The sequence below is a fragment of the Giraffa tippelskirchi genome, chromosome 6, assembly GCF_054371585.1.
Source record: "Giraffa tippelskirchi isolate mGirTip1 chromosome 6, T2T-mGirTip1v1.2.pri, whole genome shotgun sequence".
Taxonomy (NCBI): Eukaryota; Metazoa; Chordata; class Mammalia; order Artiodactyla; family Giraffidae; genus Giraffa; species Giraffa tippelskirchi.
The window spans coordinates 53,011,158-53,031,003 of NC_137280.1; the positions used below are offsets into that span (position 1 = coordinate 53,011,158).

The 19,846-nt window shown below is 39.7% G+C and overlaps 2 protein-coding genes across 14 annotated transcripts in view; one reads left to right on the top strand and one right to left on the bottom strand.

Annotated features, from left to right (window-relative positions):
* Positions 1-1,011, top strand: part of NSMAF (neutral sphingomyelinase activation associated factor) — a 63,974-nt gene extending 62,963 nt beyond the window's left edge. For all 6 annotated transcript variants that reach the window (XR_014057802.1, XM_081504359.1, XM_081504356.1 and 3 more), the window contains one exon: positions 323-1,011. Coding sequence is in view for 5 of the 6 variants with exons in the window: in XM_081504359.1 (XP_081360485.1) it covers positions 323-417 (95 nt within the window). In the remaining variant the exon portion in view is untranslated. The remainder of the gene's footprint in view (positions 1-322) is intronic.
* A 536-nt stretch (positions 1,012-1,547) lies between these two features.
* SDCBP (syndecan binding protein) overlaps positions 1,548-19,846 on the bottom strand; it is a 31,344-nt gene continuing 13,045 nt past the window's right edge. For 2 of the 8 annotated variants that reach the window (XM_081504363.1, XM_081504361.1), the window contains exons 2-9: positions 18,012-18,077; positions 11,603-11,681; positions 10,221-10,330; positions 7,399-7,557; positions 5,595-5,770; positions 4,185-4,356; positions 3,408-3,499; positions 1,548-2,635 (exon numbers count right to left, since the gene is read on the bottom strand). In XM_081504363.1, the coding sequence (XP_081360489.1) occupies positions 2,581-2,635; positions 3,408-3,499; positions 4,185-4,356; positions 5,595-5,770; positions 7,399-7,557; positions 10,221-10,330; positions 11,603-11,681; positions 18,012-18,062 (894 nt within the window). In that variant the 5' untranslated portion in view covers positions 18,063-18,077 and the 3' untranslated portion in view covers positions 1,548-2,580. Of the gene's footprint in view, positions 2,636-3,407; positions 3,500-4,184; positions 4,357-5,594; positions 5,771-7,398; positions 7,561-10,220; positions 10,331-11,602; positions 11,682-14,237; positions 18,078-19,846 lie in introns of all 8 variants that reach the window. The other 6 variants (XM_081504362.1, XM_081504360.1, XM_081504367.1 and 3 more) reach the window with 5 other exon arrangements.

The following is a 19,846-nucleotide window of genomic DNA, read 5'->3' on the forward strand; positions in this document are numbered from 1 at the left end:
CAAGTGAGGTCTATGCCTGCCTTCCTCTGCTCCTAGCACTAAGGAACACTTTGATTCCTGATAGAAACAGAAATCAGCACACTCACACCAGTTCCCCACTAGTCCCTCTCATCTGATTCCTAACTTGTTGTAGGTGTAATATTTGTATTGTTACACAGCTGTGATTCCCAGTTGTTTTAGCTGTAGCTTTACTACATGGTTTCCTAGTCTTCCCAAGTTCCTTGTCCTGAGCACTTGAGTTCAGGCAGAGATTGTTTCATAGGACAAGACGACGTGGTGCCACCTGGGCAGCTCACCCGTAACCCCGTGTCTCTCCTCGCAGGTGCCGTGACATGTATGTGGATGAACGAACAGTGTAGCAGTGTCATCACAGGAGGGGAAGACAGACAAATTATCTTCTGGAGGTTGCAGTATTAAGTGCCTTTTCCTCGAATGTTTTTGAACTCTAATGTACTTTTAAACCAAACTTTTAAACGAATTGGTGAATGTGCAATTATAGTAATTACAAGTTTCACCACATGAGAAATTTGTGGTTTTAGACTATAAATCATGGTGACTTCATTGAAAGCTGTTAGTTGTCATCCTCTAAGGCGGACGAAGATGTGGGAGATTTGGGGAGAGAACATCTGTGAGGCAGGCGGTTGTCCCAGGATGCTGACGATCAGAAGGCGAGTCTGGGTGAGGGAGAGAGCAGCTGAGAGATAACTAAACCAGCTGGGGGAGACCTCCCGAAAGCACTGAACAGTTTAAGGACTTCACAAGAAAACCTGAGTATTCTCCGCTGTTGCCAAGTCACTCAATCTAACCGACACCCTTGCAGCGTGCCCGCTGGACTGGGGATGCATGTTTTCATGGAGTGCTCACTTTCTATAACCTGCTGGCCCCAGATTCTGAGAACCTGGGCAAGGATTAGCAGTTCTTATAACAGTTTACTGTGTATGGGAACGGTTTATTTCATTATGGCTGTTAAATGCTCATCTTTTCTATGACATTAAAAGTATTTTTCTGTAATGAAATTCTCATTTTCTTATTTAAATGACTTAGCACAAAGCACTAGGTACTTCAAATGTTGATCCTTCTAGAAAACCATCCTTAAGTACTGTGTAACCCTGTACTTCTGGAACTATCTTCAGTGCCAAGTCCAGACAGATAACAAGGAGGAACATCACTGAGAAACCTGAGTTGGTTGGCTTTTCTGAATTCCATAAAAGGTAAGCCATGAATCAGTAGCACTGATTATTTTGTATTCAACCTCTGGACCACAGAAAGCATGTGAGGTAAGATTTTTCTCTGTTATTTAAAAACCACTGGTGTATCTTGAATGTTAAACACGGCTTGGGTGTCACCAGGAGAATCAACAGGCTCGTTAAGGCCCTGCTGCTCGGCCTCCAGTCTGTCTGGGCTTCCAGGCTGAAGGTACTTCTCTGGACACTCAGGGCCTCACAGCACAGGGCTTGTCCTAGGCTCCTGGGCGTCGGCCACTCTGGGAGAGGACTCTCCTACAAGCCTGACATTTTCAAATGATGCAATAACAGACAGAGTAGAACTTTATTTATACATTTTTAATTAAAATAGAATAGGCATAAGCCAAAGAGAGGGAAAAAAATCAGGATGCTGTGTCATTCTGTGAGCAGGGAGGAGGCAGGAAATGGAACCCATGACCAGGACAGCGTCCTGATACCGTCCCGGGGCAGCTAGGTTACATACTGTGTAAATGCCACAATCAGGTCTTAGCCCACTTAATCTACACATGAAAAAAGGAGTCAAGGTTCCTATTTAGTACAAGAATTTTTACATTAAATATATAGTGCTTCATTTCTCAAAAAGTGATATCAGTTACTTTTAGAAGAAAGAAGTTCCCATTACACAAAGAAGGACTAGAAAATCTCAAATGCAAGTCAGCAGCTGTGCTAGCTCAGGATGTACTGTCAGACTGCACGGGGCTAGTGTACATCTCAGGTGAATACAGACTGCGTCTGCGTTTAGAAAGGCAGCAATCGTTACATTTTGGCTTTTATTCTAGATGCTTAACTTAGTTAAGGCGACAGTTCAAGCGTATTAAGGTAGATAAAATGTAATGACAATCGATAAGTCTCTTGCAGCTACACACACTGTCTAATAATGCTTACATGGAATGAAACCAGTGTTACTTAGCTGGTGTTACACATAGAACTGAAGAAAAGTAATTCTAAATGCACTATGGTGACAGTAAAAATGCAAATACAGCACAGAACTAAAGCACTGCTCGATATCAAGGTGAAGGTGATGGTTCTAACAGAGCTGAGCCTGTAGCAGTCATCCTACTCACAAGGCTTGTGAAAGCATCAGGTTTCCAGTAAAGAAACTAGTCTGTGAAAGTCTTTTCAACTGTAAAACCAGGGTAAGGCTACAACTATCTTGATGTCTGAACAAGATACACCAGATTGGACAGTAAGATTCCCAGCCCTACTGTAAGACAGGAAGTCCTCATGCAGCATATGCTCGCTGGCTCCTAGAAAGCTTCATGTGCATAATAGAAAGGTCAGTTGCCCAAGACGTAAACGGGAGAACTTCCGGGAAGTTTCCACTGTGCCGTGACTTCTAAACCTCAGGAATGGTGTGATCCATCAAGCTTTTCATAATGCTTGGCGCCATCCTACAAGACAGTTACTTTTATTAGATACTGAGCATACGGTTTCTTTTTTCAAAACTGCTACAATGATTCAAGAAAACTCTAATTCAAACTCAGCACTGTTAGCATCAAGTGGGAATGGGGGAGATTTTTTTAATGAGTTCAGCTCTAAGGGTCTCAGGTAATCTAGGTGATTGCAAATAAGCTATCTATCCCGGCCAGTAAGATACAGATAAGTCCTTGAATCCTTGTATGTTAAGGCTGAATGGTTAAAAAAGACAATGCCATGAACTAGAGGGAAATGTGTGTGGTTTTTTTGGGGGGTGGGTGGGTGGGAAGCCTATCACTGATTTAAGACAAGTGAGCTCTTGAAGGATTAGTCCTGACAATTCTCCCCCCAACAATTCCCAAAAGGAGCTAGCTGCATTCGATTCCAGCTTCTGGGTAAACAAAAATTCCATTACAGGAGTTATATTTTTTTAATGTTTTAAATATCATTTCCACAGTCAAGGTAGATCCTGAAAGGACTGTGCTGGCTGAGCCAGGACAGAACATAAGATGCTCCCAGGCAGACAGCCCAGCCTCCCCCATTTTATTCTCTCTCCTCAGCTTCCAGCCCTCACTCCTGAGGACTTGCAAAATGTAAGTAATTTAAATACTTTACTTCAAATTGCTAAATAATGCCAATGTCATCCACTAAAGAACCAAAGGTGTGAGAAGCTTGAGAATTAAAGAAGTATAGAGCCTCTATGAAATCACCTGAGCACAGAATCAAGTCAAAGAATTCTCTACTTACCGTTTAATAATGTGTTCAAAGATAAAAGCAGGCATGATTGTAATAGTAACTATATTTCCAGCTGTGGACAGTATGTCTGCGATTTGAGAGTCCTGTTGAAAACAATGAAAATTCTGAGGCTTTATTAAATATAAAACTAAGTTATTCTTAGTAAAGAAATATATATGTTCTGAGGTTTTGCTAATGTCTCTAAAATCCTGACTCCTGGTATTTAAATTTTTTCCAGTTTCTTTACCAAGTTTTAATTCATTAGAATCACAACTTCATCTCAGTGGTAACAAAATTAAGTCAACTACGTTGAATACATTAACCAACACAGCATTCTTTTTCTAGAGATAAAATAATTGCCCCCATATACAATATTACCACATCCCCTCTGCTAACATTAATTCTTAATGAAAACCTTTAGACCTCAAAATAGTTCTATTTAGGAATTTGTAGAGGGCATAAACCATAAAAATGAAGTACTAATTTGACCATAAACTATTACTCATTTCATACAACCCCTGGACTGAAAAAAGCAATTGGAAAAAAATTTTTTTCATTCAGAATCTCATCAACATCTTCACTGCCCAGGTCTCCACAGAATTCTAGTTCAAGGGACTTCAGCGATCTCACCCTGACCCCAGGTACAGAGGCCACAATTCCAGAGGTAACATGAGGGCACATCCAGCGCCCCAAAGAATGTCTCCATTTTGGTCAGTAACAGCACCACCCAGCCAGACAAATGAAAAAGACTTCTAAAACTAAACAATACGATGTAAGTTCTGCTCTAACCTTCAGTCCGATGACGTTCTGTCCGTTGACCTCACAGATGTTATGTTCCGTGAGAAGCCCGTTTCTAGCCGCAGAACTGTCTTTCACAATGGATGTGATTTTTCCATTTTTAAAAACAAAGCCAACGTGCCCAGTACTGTCCTTATGCATGGTAATTGTCCGTTCAAAGGGCCTGTGAGCATAACAGTTTCAATTAAAATTGTAATTCCAAGGTAAAGATTTCAATGGATTTCCATTATGCTGTACTAGATACTTTGTTACCATAAATTGTTTCAAAACTATTTGACTTGGTGTGTACATCTTGTGTAGAAGTTTAAAAATTCTCTCCATTATGGCTGGACTAACTAATCAAGATTTCCTTAAGTGGCAAAGAATTAACACAATGCTTCATGAAATTTATCCATGTGCTTTTTCCTTTAAATTAACATTACGTTTGAACAAAAATCAGTGTTAAAAATGAGTCAACTTTCAATATTTCCTGGAGCTTAATTTTTCTTAGGAAATACTTACTTACTTAGAACCTTTACAATATTTCTCACATCTTGATTTTGAAAACTTTACAAAGGCATTTTTGCTGCAGCAGCAGTAAGATGGAAGCTCCCAGTCCCTTAGAAAGGGAGGAGCTTCAGAAAGATGGCGTCCGCTCTCAGCACTGACACCCCGTTCGTTACTGCACACGTTTCATGACAAAATATGAATTTCATGTTATAAAGTTCACAGCAGTCATGTCTTCCTGGTGATCCAAGTTACTTTTTGAAACTTTGCTCAGATAAGAGCAAAAGTGCCATTTGTCTGCAAAATGTTTACTCAATACCTACCATGTATTGTTCAAAGTGAAAACACTAAAGGCAGATAAAAGCCAGTTGAACCAAGATGAACAAAAATGCCAAAGCTAAAAATGTGTTACAGGGTCTGCCCCTCAACCCCTGTGTGGCTCAGGTGGTGGTGGTGTCCGTAGTACAGGTACTGCAAGTTCCATTATAAACGAGCTGAAGACAACGTTCCCACCCAGAAGGCCAGGCTGGGTTTTGGGAACCGGTAGGCCCCCATGTAGCCACGCTGAGCAGGAAACCGGGGGCAAGGTCCAGACACCTGTTGCTGTTACCTTTCTAACCTCTTCTATTTTCCAGAGAAATGGATTAAGACAGGAAAGGAACTTCTCAAAGGACAAATTTCTGTAAGCTCTGAAATAAGGTGTATGCAAAACCAGAATACAGTTTGTAAAAAGTCAAACTATGAAAAAAAAAAAGAAAAGGGAAAGCAACACAGAACTAACTGCAAGAGTATAAAGCTAATCAATAACATTTGATTATTTTTCTGCAACAAAATGCTGTATTTCCAGAATCTTAAAACCCCAAGAAAATGGAAAACTAGTCTTGAATGTCCACATGTAGTGTTTAGCCAGCTCACCTGTCCCGAATGGTCATGGTGATCTTCTCTCCGAAAGCCTGTTTGAGCACCTTGTGCGCCCGGTCCGAGCTCCAGCCCGCACAGTTCTCGCCATTTATTTGCAACACCTGGTCCCCAAACCGCAGGCCCACCAGGGAGGATGGAGAATTGGCCTGGACAAGCTGAACAAATATACCCTGGAGGACAGGAAATCACTAAGTAAGTGCTGGAAAATCAGGAACCAACTGTTTCGGCAGCTACTCTAGTAATTAAAAAAAAAAACAAAAACGAAAAATTACACAAGTGTGTTTCATTACCCCCAAGAAGGAAACCAAAAATGCTATCAAGGCAACAGTAAGATCTGAGTGGTAATTTCTACCTCAGATCATGACTCACCTGACCAACTTCCATCACTCCCTCCACCTTGGAATAAAAAGACTAAGGAAAATGAAGTCAGATTACTATAATAAAATGTAAGGTTCCAAGAGTCTGACAGAATACCAAACAGGTATTACTGCACCTGATCATTATTTAGGAGGAAAGACAGTAAAGTGTTAAAAGTTTCATTTAAAAAAAGTGATAGGTTAAGGTCAGAAGTTTACCTTTTGAACTGAAGAATTTCTTTACCCACCTGCTAAATTATGCATAATCACTACTATTAAACAGCCTAAAAAGGTGGGCACACGGAATACCACTCCTGTTCTTAAAAATCTACGAGATAAATACAGAGAACTCAAGTACAGTTAACTGAGAACTAAACCTACAGGATATTTTTACTCATGTAAACTCAATCTCAGATGCTGAACACTATAAGTAAGCCAAGTATAAAAGGCATGTGCCAGGTAAAGAGATGAGAGCAACCACAAGTTGCACCCCTTTCTCCATCCTGAGCTGCCTCAGATCTGGTGCCACGCATCCTGTACTTGACGGCAGCACCCAGCAGAGTGGCCACACCTACAAGCTTTGGCCACTGGACAGACCACTGCAAGGATAACTGCCGAAGGTGGAGCTGGGAGAGTGTGGCCTCTCTCTAGGATGGAGGAAGAGAGGGCAGTGAAGTGCAAGCCTCCCAGAGCAGCACACTCATGGGTCTCACACGAGCCACAAGTGTGCAAAGACACAATGCCCTCAGCCTCTGGGGAGGCAGGTGGGGCCGGGGACTGGCCTCAGTCATCTTCCATCAGGCCCCACATCTTCTATGTGCAAAGGCTGGATGCACTGAGCTAATGAGACCGAAGACTGAAAAGAAGCCAAATAAATAACTAGGAAACCCACAAATCAGGGTAAAGACTCAGCACCACCTTAGCGATCCTAAACGCTTCCCCACAGAGTAACCAGGTTTCATTTCTTCTGGTAAGGTGAGAGATAAAGTAATGTACTTTAGAAAGTCACTGTTGCCTAGAAAATGCCCCATGAGAGTCAAATTCAGGATGGAAATAACAAACCTAAAACCACATTACAAGTCACATGATCCTCTTTTAGTTTAAAAATACACATCACAAGACCACTGAACCTCACTTATCAGTCTTAACTTCCACACATTACCCTATTTCAATGCCAGCATTCTCCTTGCATGAACTATGTTATAATACATGCAGACTAGTGAACTTTATTCCAGACAAAGGCCTCAAAAAAGAAATTCATCCATGGTAATGCTCAAGTCCCAGCTCTGCCTCTTCAGAATAGGGTAGCATCTCACGTGAAAAAGCAGATTAAAAGTATTCCCGATGAGAGAGCACCATTACAATTCATTAAAGTATTTACACTTTATATTATAACATGGTCACTTAACAGCTAATCAGACAAAAGTACTGAAAGCACTTACGTTGTCTATGGATTTCAGCCTGAGCCCGATCTTCCCGTCTTGATCCTTACACAAAATGACTTCTCGGATCCCTTGCTTAATCTCTGCTCTGCGGATCCCAGTGTCGCCACCAGTGACAGGAGCTACCATGTAGTTCATGCTGGAAGGCCGTGCCACCAACTGCTGACAGACATATACAACATGTCAGTATTTGCAAACACTCACCCTGAGAAAATCCAAAATGATAATATATTCTGTCGTGGTTTCCTAAAATGTAATCTGCCAATTACTTCCTTCAGATCTGAGTTTTGCAAAAATGACCCTATTTTGTTTTTTAACACTAACTCTGCAGGTAATGTACCCCCCCAGACACCATCTCCAGCAGACTCAATGACTCTGCTGCCTGATGAATTCGCTGGCATTTGTTTTATGTGTACCTTGGCTTGTTTTCAACTTGAATATATTATCCTTGAACTTTATAAAGGCTGTACCTTACTTCTGAAATTCATACAGCATCATCCTGAGGGTTCTTTTATATGGCCTGATCTTCAACAATGTACTTACCCTTTCAGAGTTTTTACTAAAGAGGCAAACTTCTTACCTCACAGTTCCACTATGAGGACTAAAAGTACCTGTTACTCAAGTGCTGACACACACAAGACAAATATTTTTCATCCCGTTAATAAACACCTGTGGATTAACCAACTGTATGGAGAATAGCTGTACTAGGGACTCTGTTAGGTACCAGGCTTCACATTCCTTATTTTTCTTAAGTTTTCTTGACCAAAATCAGTTTATTGTTTTAAGTGGACCCTTTCCTCTACCAAAGACAGTGAGGGAAGAGCATATTTGTTACCAAGGGATCTTAAGCGGAACCTGTCATGAAAAACTCTGGTCTGACACCTGTGATGCTCAGAGCAGCCATGATGTGGAAGAGAAACCTCAGCCGCACACACACAGGCTGCGAATGTCTCCATTCAGAATCACAGTCACCAGGACACCACACACAGAGCCATACTACAAATCAAGCACAATACCAGAAAATACAACTTTTGAAGAATTACAAACATTCAATGATTACTGCTGTAAAAGCATAGAAATCAGGCAATGGGATAGAAAAAATTAAGCAAATGAATTTAGTTTAGCTGGAATATAGGACAAAAGGGAGGAGGAGCTTTTGGAAAATAATTTTTTTCCAGCAAGTACAGTTAAGTGCTTACTCAGTGTTCTTACTATGATCCATATGACCAGCACATGACCACTGCCCCCTCCTGCTAAGGGCAACTATGACCACCTTCTAAATGGTACCCCCCACTGCCACTCTTGCCCTTCTATTTGTCCTCCACACAGTAAGCACCGAAACCGTTTTTTTAATGAATCATTTATTATCACTCCCACAACTCAGACCCCCAGCCCCTTACCCTGGTCCATAAGGCCGCAGACTACCTGGCCCGCCAGCCCTTCCAATGCCAACCCCCCATGCATTTGCTACCATGTTCTGTCTCATCTGCCCATCACCTAGGTCTTGTCTCTCAGGTCTCTCAAGTTCATTTCCACCTGAAAGCCTTCAAGGTCTCTGCATATACTGGCTAGTAAAGCTGAGCGTACTTACTATGGTTCCCTTACCAGAAAATATTTGTTGACCATCAACTGTATGAAGAAAGCAGCTTATGGACACACTGAAGAGAAGAGGGGGCAACAACAAGCGTCACAGACTTTGGAAGGGGAGTGGCTGTCCCTTCCAAACCCACCCTACGTGGTGACCCCTCCTCTGTCACCGGCTTTCTGGTCAGCACCCCTCACAAGGAGGAGGTGCCAGTGCCTGCCCCTTCCTATCTGCTTCCTTCTCCTGCCAGCACTGCCTGGGGCCAGCCCTTCATGCTGCTGGCAGCAGGTGACTCCAGTCTCCAGGTTTCAGACACTCCCAGAACAGCCTCCCTGCAGCCCCAGAGGTACCAGCACCCATCATGGGGCTCCTCCACCAACACTGTCGGCTCTGAGAAGCAGCTACTTTCTGTGTTCCACTTTTGCTTTTTTCAATTCTTCAACCTTGCTTGATTTCTTGTTATCTCTGTTAAAAAATCTAGTGTGATTTATGTTGTCCCAACTGGACCCTGACTGATACAAGCAAGTTTTCAACAAATATTTGGTGAATAAATTGAAAGCCAGGTACTGTATTAAACATGGGGGTCATGGCAACAACACAGACACAGATGCTGTCTTCATGAAGTTATGCATTTACCTATGACAAATACTATAAGGTACTATAGTCTTATAGCAATAATCTTAACAAAAGACCGAGACACATTATATTTAAGCCAAGAATTTGGGGTCTAACTATAAGAAGCTTTAAACTTAAAAAGATTATGAGCAAAAAAAGATAACAGACCTGAAATTCAGTACGATGAAGTTAGCAGTAGCTTAGTACTCTTTGATATAAGAAGTTACTGGAGGAGTTACTGGAGAAAGAGACAACTGTAACAATCTAGGTTAGAGGTATAAACACATGGACGGGGATACAGGAGGACTACAATGAATAACATGAATATAAGAAACACGGCAGAAGCAGAATCACTAGGTCTATAACTAAATGCAGAAGACAAAGAAGAATGTACCAGTTAAAGGCACCTGAATCTTTAACTCCTAATCAATTAGAAAAGCAGTAACAGCACAGAAGGAAGTAGACTGTGTAAAAAGCAATACCTAGAAGGCAGTCTAGAATTCCTGAAAAAAGATCAATGCTAAGGCTATAAATTTGTGAGTTTGCCACAAAGACAAGTTAGCTTGTATCTCTGTGTAAAGTATGATTTTATATAATTCAGAATGAATTACATTATACATACCCCCTGACTTGGTGCTCCAGGGACCAAGGCCATATTTGCACGTATTTCTTCTTCATTTAAACTCAGGCCCATGTACTGAGAGAGCTCCGGATATAGCTTAGGATAGAGATCTAATAACAAATGAATGAGTACAGAAAAAAAATTAGTAGAATATTTTTAAAAACCATTGTTATTATGGACTTTTACTTGTATTTAAAAAAATCACATTTATTTTATAAAATCTAGGATGAACTTAAATTAGTAATCTGGAAAACCCCTTTCTCTGTAATGACAATCAGAAATGGAAAACACAAAAAATAAAAGTGAAAGTATAAGACATTTGAATTGAAACCTCAGACTTCTAAATACTCAAGACAAGAAATAATTTTTCCAAGTTATCTTGCCTTTTCTGTCTCTTAAACCTATTACGAATTTTCTACACACGCCACTGATTCTTTATTTAGGAACAACTGACCAAAATGTACACTTCAAATCAGCTACTTTTTAATTCATTCAGTAAACACAGCTATAAAATGATTCCTCTACCAAAAAAAATGAACTGTGAAAAAAAAAAGTTTGTAAATTTATTTAGTGTCATATCATTTTAAGAATACACGGCAATGAAACCTTTGAAACAGTACATTTAAATATTAACAGTATTTAACTGAACAGTAGCGTTAGATACTATTTCCAAAAGCTCTTTATGTGATTTATAGATTTTCTAAAGGAAACAATGTTACAAGATGACAGGCCATAAAAACCTATATAACACTCCTCTTGTATGTTTTTTCCATTTTATACTGGAGTAGAGCTGATTAACAATGCTGTAGTAGTTGCAGGTGGACAGCAAAGGGACTTGGCCATACACATACATGCATCCCCTCCCGTCAAGACTGCCACCCCTTTTGTATATGAAGTCATATTATTGAAGAGTTCTGTCCTGAATTCCTATGAATTTAGAAGGAAAGGGGGCCAGGGAGAAGGGTATGGAGCCGGGGTAGAGACTCCAGGATTTGGGAAGTTCCCGCAAAGGAGAACACTATCAATCCCCACAGCCCTGGAAAGACAGAGGACAGTTCAGTGAGTTGCATCTTTTCATAAATGAATCACTCCTAAGTTAAGGACTTGCAAACGGTGAAATTTAAGTAACAATTTTCATTAAGTCATAAAACGTACTTTCATAGTCACAGTTCACTTTCTTTTTTTTTTTTTTTTTTTACAGTTCACTTTCTTAATTAAACGGTTGCTCTGAAGTAAACATTTTTATCTTCTTACTACTAGAGCTTTAACAGCCAATGTCATGCTGTATATGTTAAAAAAAAAAATCTTGGATTCCCTATTTCAGTAAAAGTAGGCTTAACAGGTATCTGTTCAAGGAGAAGGAACCCAAAGAGTAAACCTACTTCCATCTTGACAGACAGGAGCAGAGGCTTCAGATAAAATCGCTGGGTTGGCAGGGTTCGCAGAAAAGGCAGTCTGAGCCTGAAAAAGAAAAAAAGAAAATTCTAACAACACCACTCTACAGATACTTACTTAAACTTCTCATATAACTTATAAGTTAAATCCAGTAATTCAAAAAAAACAAAAACCTAAAACCTTTTACATTTAAGAAATTCTAATTTCAAACACTTTAGCAATATAGTTTCAAAGAAAATCCACAAATCAAAAATATATTATAAATATTTAACACTATTAATAAAAACTAGACTAAGCACCATTCTACATATAAACAATATTTCATAGTGCTACTGCAAATATTTTCACAAGGCATTACGAAATGATAGTTACACTTTAATTAGTCTAAGTGAAAGTACCTTCTTTACCTAAATAAAAAAGCTTAACCATATTTACATAAGTATATATCAGGAGAACACCTAAAAATCTGAATACTTAAGTTGCTAATATTTATTTTGTCATTTCGGCATATCCCAATGAAATGTTTATCTATGTTTTACCAAGTATAAAAAGGCGTTCAGTCAGTCAATTCAGTCGCTCAGTTGTGTCCAACTCTGCGACACCATGGACTGCAGCACGCCAGGCCTCCCTGTCCATCACCAGCTCCAGAAGCTTACTCAAACTCATGTCCAAAGAGTCGGTGATGCCATCCAACCATCTCATCCTCTCTCGTCCCCTTCTCCTCCTGCCTTCAATCTTTCCCAGCACTGGGGTCTTTTCCAATGAGTCAGTTCTTCGCATCAGGTGGCCAAAGTATTGGAGTTTCAGCTTTAGCATCAATCCTTCCAATGAACATTCATGACTGATTTCCTTTAGGATTGACTGGTTTGATCTCCTTGCAGTCCAAGGGACTCTCAAGAGTCTTCTCCAACACCACAGTTCAAAAGCATCCATTCTTCAGCGCTCAGATTTCTTTATAGTCCAACTCTCACATCCATACATGCATACATGACTAGAAAAACCACAGCTTTGACTAGATGGACTTTTGTTGGCAAAGTAATGTCACTGCTTTTTAATATGCTGTCTAGGTTGGTCACAGCTTTTCTTCCCAGGACCAAGTGTCTTTTAATTTAATGGCTGCAGTCACCATCTGCAGTGATTTTGGAGCCCCAAAAATAAAGTCTGTCACAGTTTCCACTGTTTCCCCATCTATTTGCCATGAAGTGATACGACCAGACGCCATGATCTTAGTTTTCTGAATGTTGAATTTAAGCCAACTTTTACACTCTTCTCTTTCACTTTCATCAAGAGGCTCTTTAGTTCTTCTTCGCTTTCTGCTATAAGGATGGTGTCATCTTCCTATCTGAGGTTATTGATATTTCTCCCGGCAATCTTGATTCCAGCTTGTGCTTCATGCAGTCCAGTATTTCTCATGATGTACTCTGCATATAAGTTAAATAAGCAGGGTGACAATATACAGTTTTGACATACTCCTTTCTCGATTTGGAACCAGTCTGTTATTCCATGTCCAGTTCTAACTGTTGCTTCTTGACTTGCATCGAGATTTCTCAGGAGGCAGGTCAGGTGGTCTGGTATTCCTATCTCTTGAAGAATTTTCCACAGTTTGTTGTGATCCACACAGTCAAAGGCTTTGGCATAGTCAATAAATCAGAAGTAGACATTTTTCTGGAACTCTCTTGCTTATTCGATGATCCAATAGGTGTTGGAAATTTGATCTCTGGTTCCTCTACCTTTTCTAAATCCAGCTTGAGTATCTGGAAGTTCACGATTCACATCCTGTTGAAACCTGGCTTGGAGAATTTTGAGTATTACGTTGCTAGCATGTAAGATGAGTGCAATTGTGTGGTAGTATGAGCATTCTTTGGCATTGCCTTTCTTTGGGATTGGAATGAAAATTGACCTTTTCCAGTCCTCTGGCCACTGCTGAGTTTTCCAAATTTGCTGGCATATTGAGTGCAGCGCTTTCACAACATCATCTTTTAGGATTTGAAATAGCTCATCTGGAATTCCACCACCTCCACTAGCTTTGTTCATAGCGATGCTTCCTAAGACCCACTTGACTTCGCAATCCAGGATGTCTGGCTCTAGGTGAGTGATCACAAGATTGTGATTATCTGGGTCATGAAGATCTTTTTTGTATTGTTCTTCTGTGTATCCTTGCCACCTCTTAGTATCTTCTGCTTTTGTTAGGTCCATATCATTTCTGTCATTTATTGTGCCCATCTTTGCATGAAATGTTCCCTTGGTATCTCTAATTTTCTTGAAGAGGTCGCTAGTCTTTCCCAGTCTATTGTTTTTCTCTATTTCTCTGCACTGATCACTGAGGAAGGCTTTCTAATCGCTCAGTGCTATTCTTTGGAATCCTGCATTCAAATGGGTGTCTCATTCCTTTTCTCCTGTGCCTTTAGCTTCTCTTCTTTTCTCAGCTATTTGTAAGCCCTCCTCTGACAACCATCTTGCCTTTTTGCATTTCTTTTTCTTGAGGATGTTCTTGATCACTGCCTCCTGTACAATGTCATGAACCTCTGTCCATAGTTCTTCAAGCACTCTATAAGATTTAATTCCTTCAATCTGTTTGTCACTTCCACTGTATAATCATAAGAGATTTGATTTAGTTCATACCTGAATGGTCTAGTGGTTTTCCCTTTCTTCAATTTAAGTCTGAATTTGGCAATAAGGAGTTCATGATCTGAGCCACAGTCAGCTCCCAGTCTTGTTTCTGCTGACTGTAATAGAGCTTCTCCATCTTTGGCTACAAAGAATGTAATCAATCCGATTTCAGTATTGACCATCTGGGGATGTCCATGTGTAGAGTCTCTCTTGTGTTGTTGGAAGAGGGTGGTACGTTATACTAAGTACATAAATATTACAAAGTATGCAAAATGCATACTTAATCACTGACATAACAATCATGGTAAAGTAATGTAATATACGTGTTAAAACTTGCCAAAACTTTGAAAACATACACATTTAATACTAGTCAGGGGCAGGTATGCCAGGAGCTCCCCTCAGGGCTGCCTTCATAGCCCATGTCAAATGGAGTGTTCCTTTTTCCTTTACAGATACATCTGAGCTCCTCAAGGAGACATATGTCACTGGTGGCAGTTAAGTTGTAAGATCCAGATATAATATCATTTTTTACTTAAATCAAAAATATACTGATTAAGTGATGGGAGTTTACACCTATACTCTATATCACCAAGCTCTGAAACTGATGCTAAGAACAGTCCCAAAGATGCCTGGAGAGACGGAAGATTAATTAAATAAGGAAGTCCACAAAAGCACTCCAAGTACATGACTCATTTGGATTCCAAACGTTCTGATATGACTGTTATTGAGTCATTCCTTGTTACTGTTTCATAATGTTACAATCTAAATTCAAATAAAATGCAGCAAGCAAATCTTTACAATTTTAAATATATCCACAAACTCAAGATATGCTGAATTCTGAAAATTCTCTCACCAACTATCAGCTAAAAGGAGCTAGTGGCCAATGGATTGCTTCTGGGATAAACTCCAAGAAAAAAAAGAAATACTATTCCTCACTAAAAAGAAAGGAGCTATCAAAGCCATGAAAAGACATGGAGGAACCTAAAATGCACATTACTAAGAGAATGAAACCAATCTGAAAAGGCAAATCACTGTATGAGTCCAACCCTGACATTGTAGAGAAGGAGCGAGGTCTGGGCAGAGCAGGAGGACTGGGAGGGAGTGAGAGTGTTCTACCTGACACTGAGTGCTAGCGACACATCACCAGACTGAACCCAAGTGGAACTGTGGACTTGGGGAAGCAACAGCGTGTCTGGGCAGGTCAGTGACTGTCTCAAGTGTACCACTCTGGCGAAGATGCTGCTGGTGTAGAGCAAGAGGTGTGTGGTGTGCAGGTCAAGTGGGGGAGGGCGCACAGGGAAGGGTCACTGAGATGGAAACTGTACCTTGCATCACTTCTGCTGTGAACCTAAAACCGCTCTGAAAAACAGAATTTACTAACTTTAAAAAATTGATCCTTTTTACACTGGTCTATTATTTCTGTTCTTTCATTCATTGCTCTTGTTCTTATCCAAAGAATACTGAAGTAAGCTCTCTGAACACAAAGTTACATATTTAATTACTATATAATTTGTAGTAAAAATAAAAGAAAGATGGTACAACAAAGGCTTAAGGACTATAAGCCATTAAATGTAGCAAATTATTCCACACTGACTTGAAATCTCAAACTAGTAAAAAAAGGGGGGGGGATGTTGTTTCCACCATTACAGAAAGCACGAGAAGACACCGTGCTCATGGAGCCTCCAGAGTCCATCTCTGCTCACTGGGACAGGACACTGGTGGCTGTTGCTCAGTCTACTATGCACAGGTGTGGCTCCTATTTGAGACTCATAGTGGACAGAGGTGCAGGGACTGTACGATGCTCAAAGCCACAGCCTAATGGTTACTGTGAAACAGTTTATAGAATATGAATTGCCAAGTCACTGCTGCGGAATGAAAGGTAAGATTAGAAAATGAATACTACCTTTACAGAGGCGCCTCGAAAACCAACACCCAAGTAACACCTACCACAGAAAATGAAGAAAAAATAAAACAGAAGCACTCCAAGATGTTAGTGGCTAGGTTAGGAATCTTTATAAATCCAGTGACAGTTTAAAAACCATGTTCCCCCCTCCTTACTCTCTGTCACATCTCCAGGCAGCTAGCTTTGTGCTCAGAACAAAGGCTTTGAAATGGAAATATCCATACAACCAGCTGCTCCCTGAAGAGCTCAGCCTGAGGTGGACTGCAGCCTTCTTCATCTTCTGATCCAACATTTGCCAATATCAACTCTTTCCTTCTTTTTCTGCTGCTTTCAAGACAAAAAACCTCTGCTCAAAGTCTACAGTGGTTTACGTTCAATTTCATAAAAACTAACAAAAAAGGACGAAAAGAAAATGAGTCATTCTCTCAGACTCATCTGCAGATCCTATCACTTAGTGCTCTGATGTCATAGTAATGGCGTAACTGTCATTCTTCAAGGTAAATATTTCAAATAAAAGCTTTTTAAAAAAGAAGTATACTTGTTCAGATGAGCTCTGTGGAAATAAAAACCACATGAGAAAAATAATGACAAAATATCAAAGAAAAAACAGATTTGAGATGACTGAATAAACCACTTAAAACTCTCAGGCATCAAAGCCTTGGCAACTGAGCAGATTTCAGAGATTTTACAAACCACCCATCAATACCCACAGAGAAGGGATGATGAGAAATACATGTTCATGATCTCCCCCACATTCATCCAATCACTGCCACATGGCTAACAATTTCAGCCACACATTTGTTACTATTTTTGATTTTTTTCTACCCTTAAAGAACATTTTGTCTAAAAAACACTTGTATTCTTGTGTTCTTCTCACAACTCTGTAATAAACATTTTATGCTAATTAATTAGGAAGTCAATCTCAGAGTAAACTGAGGCCAAGACCTGTAACAAAATGATCTTTAGGGTAAGAAGCTTTGAAGTACTTTAGCAACTCAAACAGAAAAGAATTTCATCACATTTATCATATCAAAAAGATTTTCGGAATAAACTGTAACAGGGAGTTTAATTTATCTTGTCAAATTAGAAAAACAAATAACAGCTGAAGAAGTTCAGAAATAAAAAAGAGTTTATAAAAGACCAAGTTGAAAGTAAACTGGAAACAGGATGGTCCACTAAACACTACAATTATCTCCAGTTAAAAACAGTAACAAAAGTTTACAAAACAGCAAGACTTGATCCCAATCCCAAACTTTCTTAAGCAGAAGCAACTATCTTCAAAGCTAATACTCAAAGGAGTACAAAAATGCCTGACTTAATGAAAGTGTTAGAATCACTGTACTGTCTTACACAGCCACCTGGAGCAGGATTCTCTGTTGCTGTAGCAGAGACTGTCTGCTGCTTACATTTAAAAGACACACTGCTCAGCTTTCGCTGTGCTCTTCTTACACTCCTCCTCCTAAAGCAGTATGCACCGTCCTGTTTCGATAATGTTTAACTTTGGAGAAGACAAAGAATTACTTCAAAGATTGGTCATCCCTGAAAACCCAACAGCACACGTACAAATTTTAAACAAGACAAGGAACATCTAAGAATTTGGAGTATATATTACCAACTTAAAAATGTACTTAAATTAAACCCAGTCATAAAACCAAGCTATTTCTGAAGAGTTTTAAGTCCCATTTCAAAGAACTATCTCGTGCCCATTAATTCACAGTGAAATGAAGAAATCTCTAGTTTTCTAACGTTCTAGTTAGAAAAACTGAGTTTATACAGTGTAAAATTGAACAAATACATTTGCTATGTAAGTTTCTCGTCTCACTTCACCTATAATGAGAATGTATGGCAGAGGACATGGAAGAAAAAAAGTATTTAAAACATACCTGAATCACCTTGTCTACCTTCAGGTCTTCAAGAGATGGGTACAGAGACATTTTTGCAGGATTTTTCTAAAGAAAAACAACAACAAAAAATGTCTATAATTCAGACTTCATTGAAATTTAAATGGTACATGGGGCCAGCAGCATACACATAAACATGTGTGTTTAACACGAGATTTAAATTGCAAAACAAAAAAATATGACCATCTAGCTGACTGATGACCATTGCTGACTGATGGTTGCCAACGAACTTTCTCTCGAGCTATATCCATATAGCTCAAGCTATATCCATTACAAATGTTAAACTTCCCTGAATAAAAGTCCCTTCATTTCTATAGTTTAGAAAATCAAAGAACAATTATGTGACTCATCTAGTTTACACAAACAAGGGCTTAGCAACTGAGTGAGAATTATATCCTTCTAACAAAAATCTCCAACAGCTGATACATGTTATCTATGTACAAAACATCATTATTACGAAAATATATATTTATACACACACAGTACGTAAGTATATATATAAAATAATACACACCATAGGAGACATGAAATAGAGGAGAAATAAAAGGGAAAGGAATTTTTATATTCTAAACATTCCTATATTGTTCAATGATTTTTAGTGACCATGAATTGCTTTTTGTAGTGATTTAAAACAAAATTCTCAAAGTATTACAGGCATATATACTCCAAAACTTTGTTTAGGTATTTTGAGATGAACACTTCCTTGAAGCCCAACAAAACAGAACATATTCTAAATTGGTATAGGGGTTGATACTCTCTAACTAACTGCCTCCCAATGAAAACCCACCCACGATTGGCTGCTCTGTGAAGATGGAGGCGGCCTTTTAAAAGCTGCTCTTCTCCAGCTGGGAAGATGCTAAGCTTTGTCAGTGGGGAAACTGGAGGCACAGTGAGGAGAAGGGTGTTTTCTCTCAGCTTCCAGTGTCCTCCTTCAGCCAGGCCCTGCCGGGAGCAGCAAGTTGTCCCCAGCACTGCCGAGCGGGCTCCCAGCACAGGGGGCGCCAACAAGGCACTCCCTATGCTCTTCCCCATACACTTCTGGAATCCATTCAGTTGATGATGTTTTGGGTGACTTTTCATTTTCTAACTTATGAATAATGCTGCTAATAATGCTAGCAAGCATTTACACCCCAGTTTTTATATAAACATATAATGTTCAACTGTCTTCGTACACCGCTAAGAGTAGAACTGCCAGGTTATATGGTGACTCTGTATTTAACTTTTTGAGGAACTGGTTTCTGAAGTGACTGCACTATTTCACATTCCCACCAACACGTGTGAGGGTTCCAGTTTTTCCCTAACTTAGCCAATTACAATACTGTCGTCCCTCGGTTTCTGCAGGGCACTGGTTCTAAGAGTCCCCCTGCATATGCCGAAGTCTGTAGATGCTCAAGTCCCTTTATATAAAAGGGCTCGTACACACTTGCTATTGTCGGTCTTTTCAATTACAGCCGTCCGAGTGGATGTGCAGCAGCACCTCATTATAGATTTGATTCCTCTTAATAACTAATGATGCTGAGCATCTTTCATGAACCTAGATGGCCAATCTGTATATCTTCTCTGAAGAAACGTCTATTTAAATCCTTTGCCTATGTATTCCTTTTTCTTGACTAACTACCCTGGAATAGAACCTCCAATAAAACACTGAAGAGAAGTAGCATGATACAGTTTTGAAAAGGAGGATAGGGCCTCGGTTTGTGAATAAAATGCAAATTCTTGAAAAAGCACAATCAAATATGTCTTAACTCTATTAATCCAGGAAAACAAAAGTTACCTTTTGTGTCTCCAAAGATCAGTTTTCTAGAAATGTTCTCCTT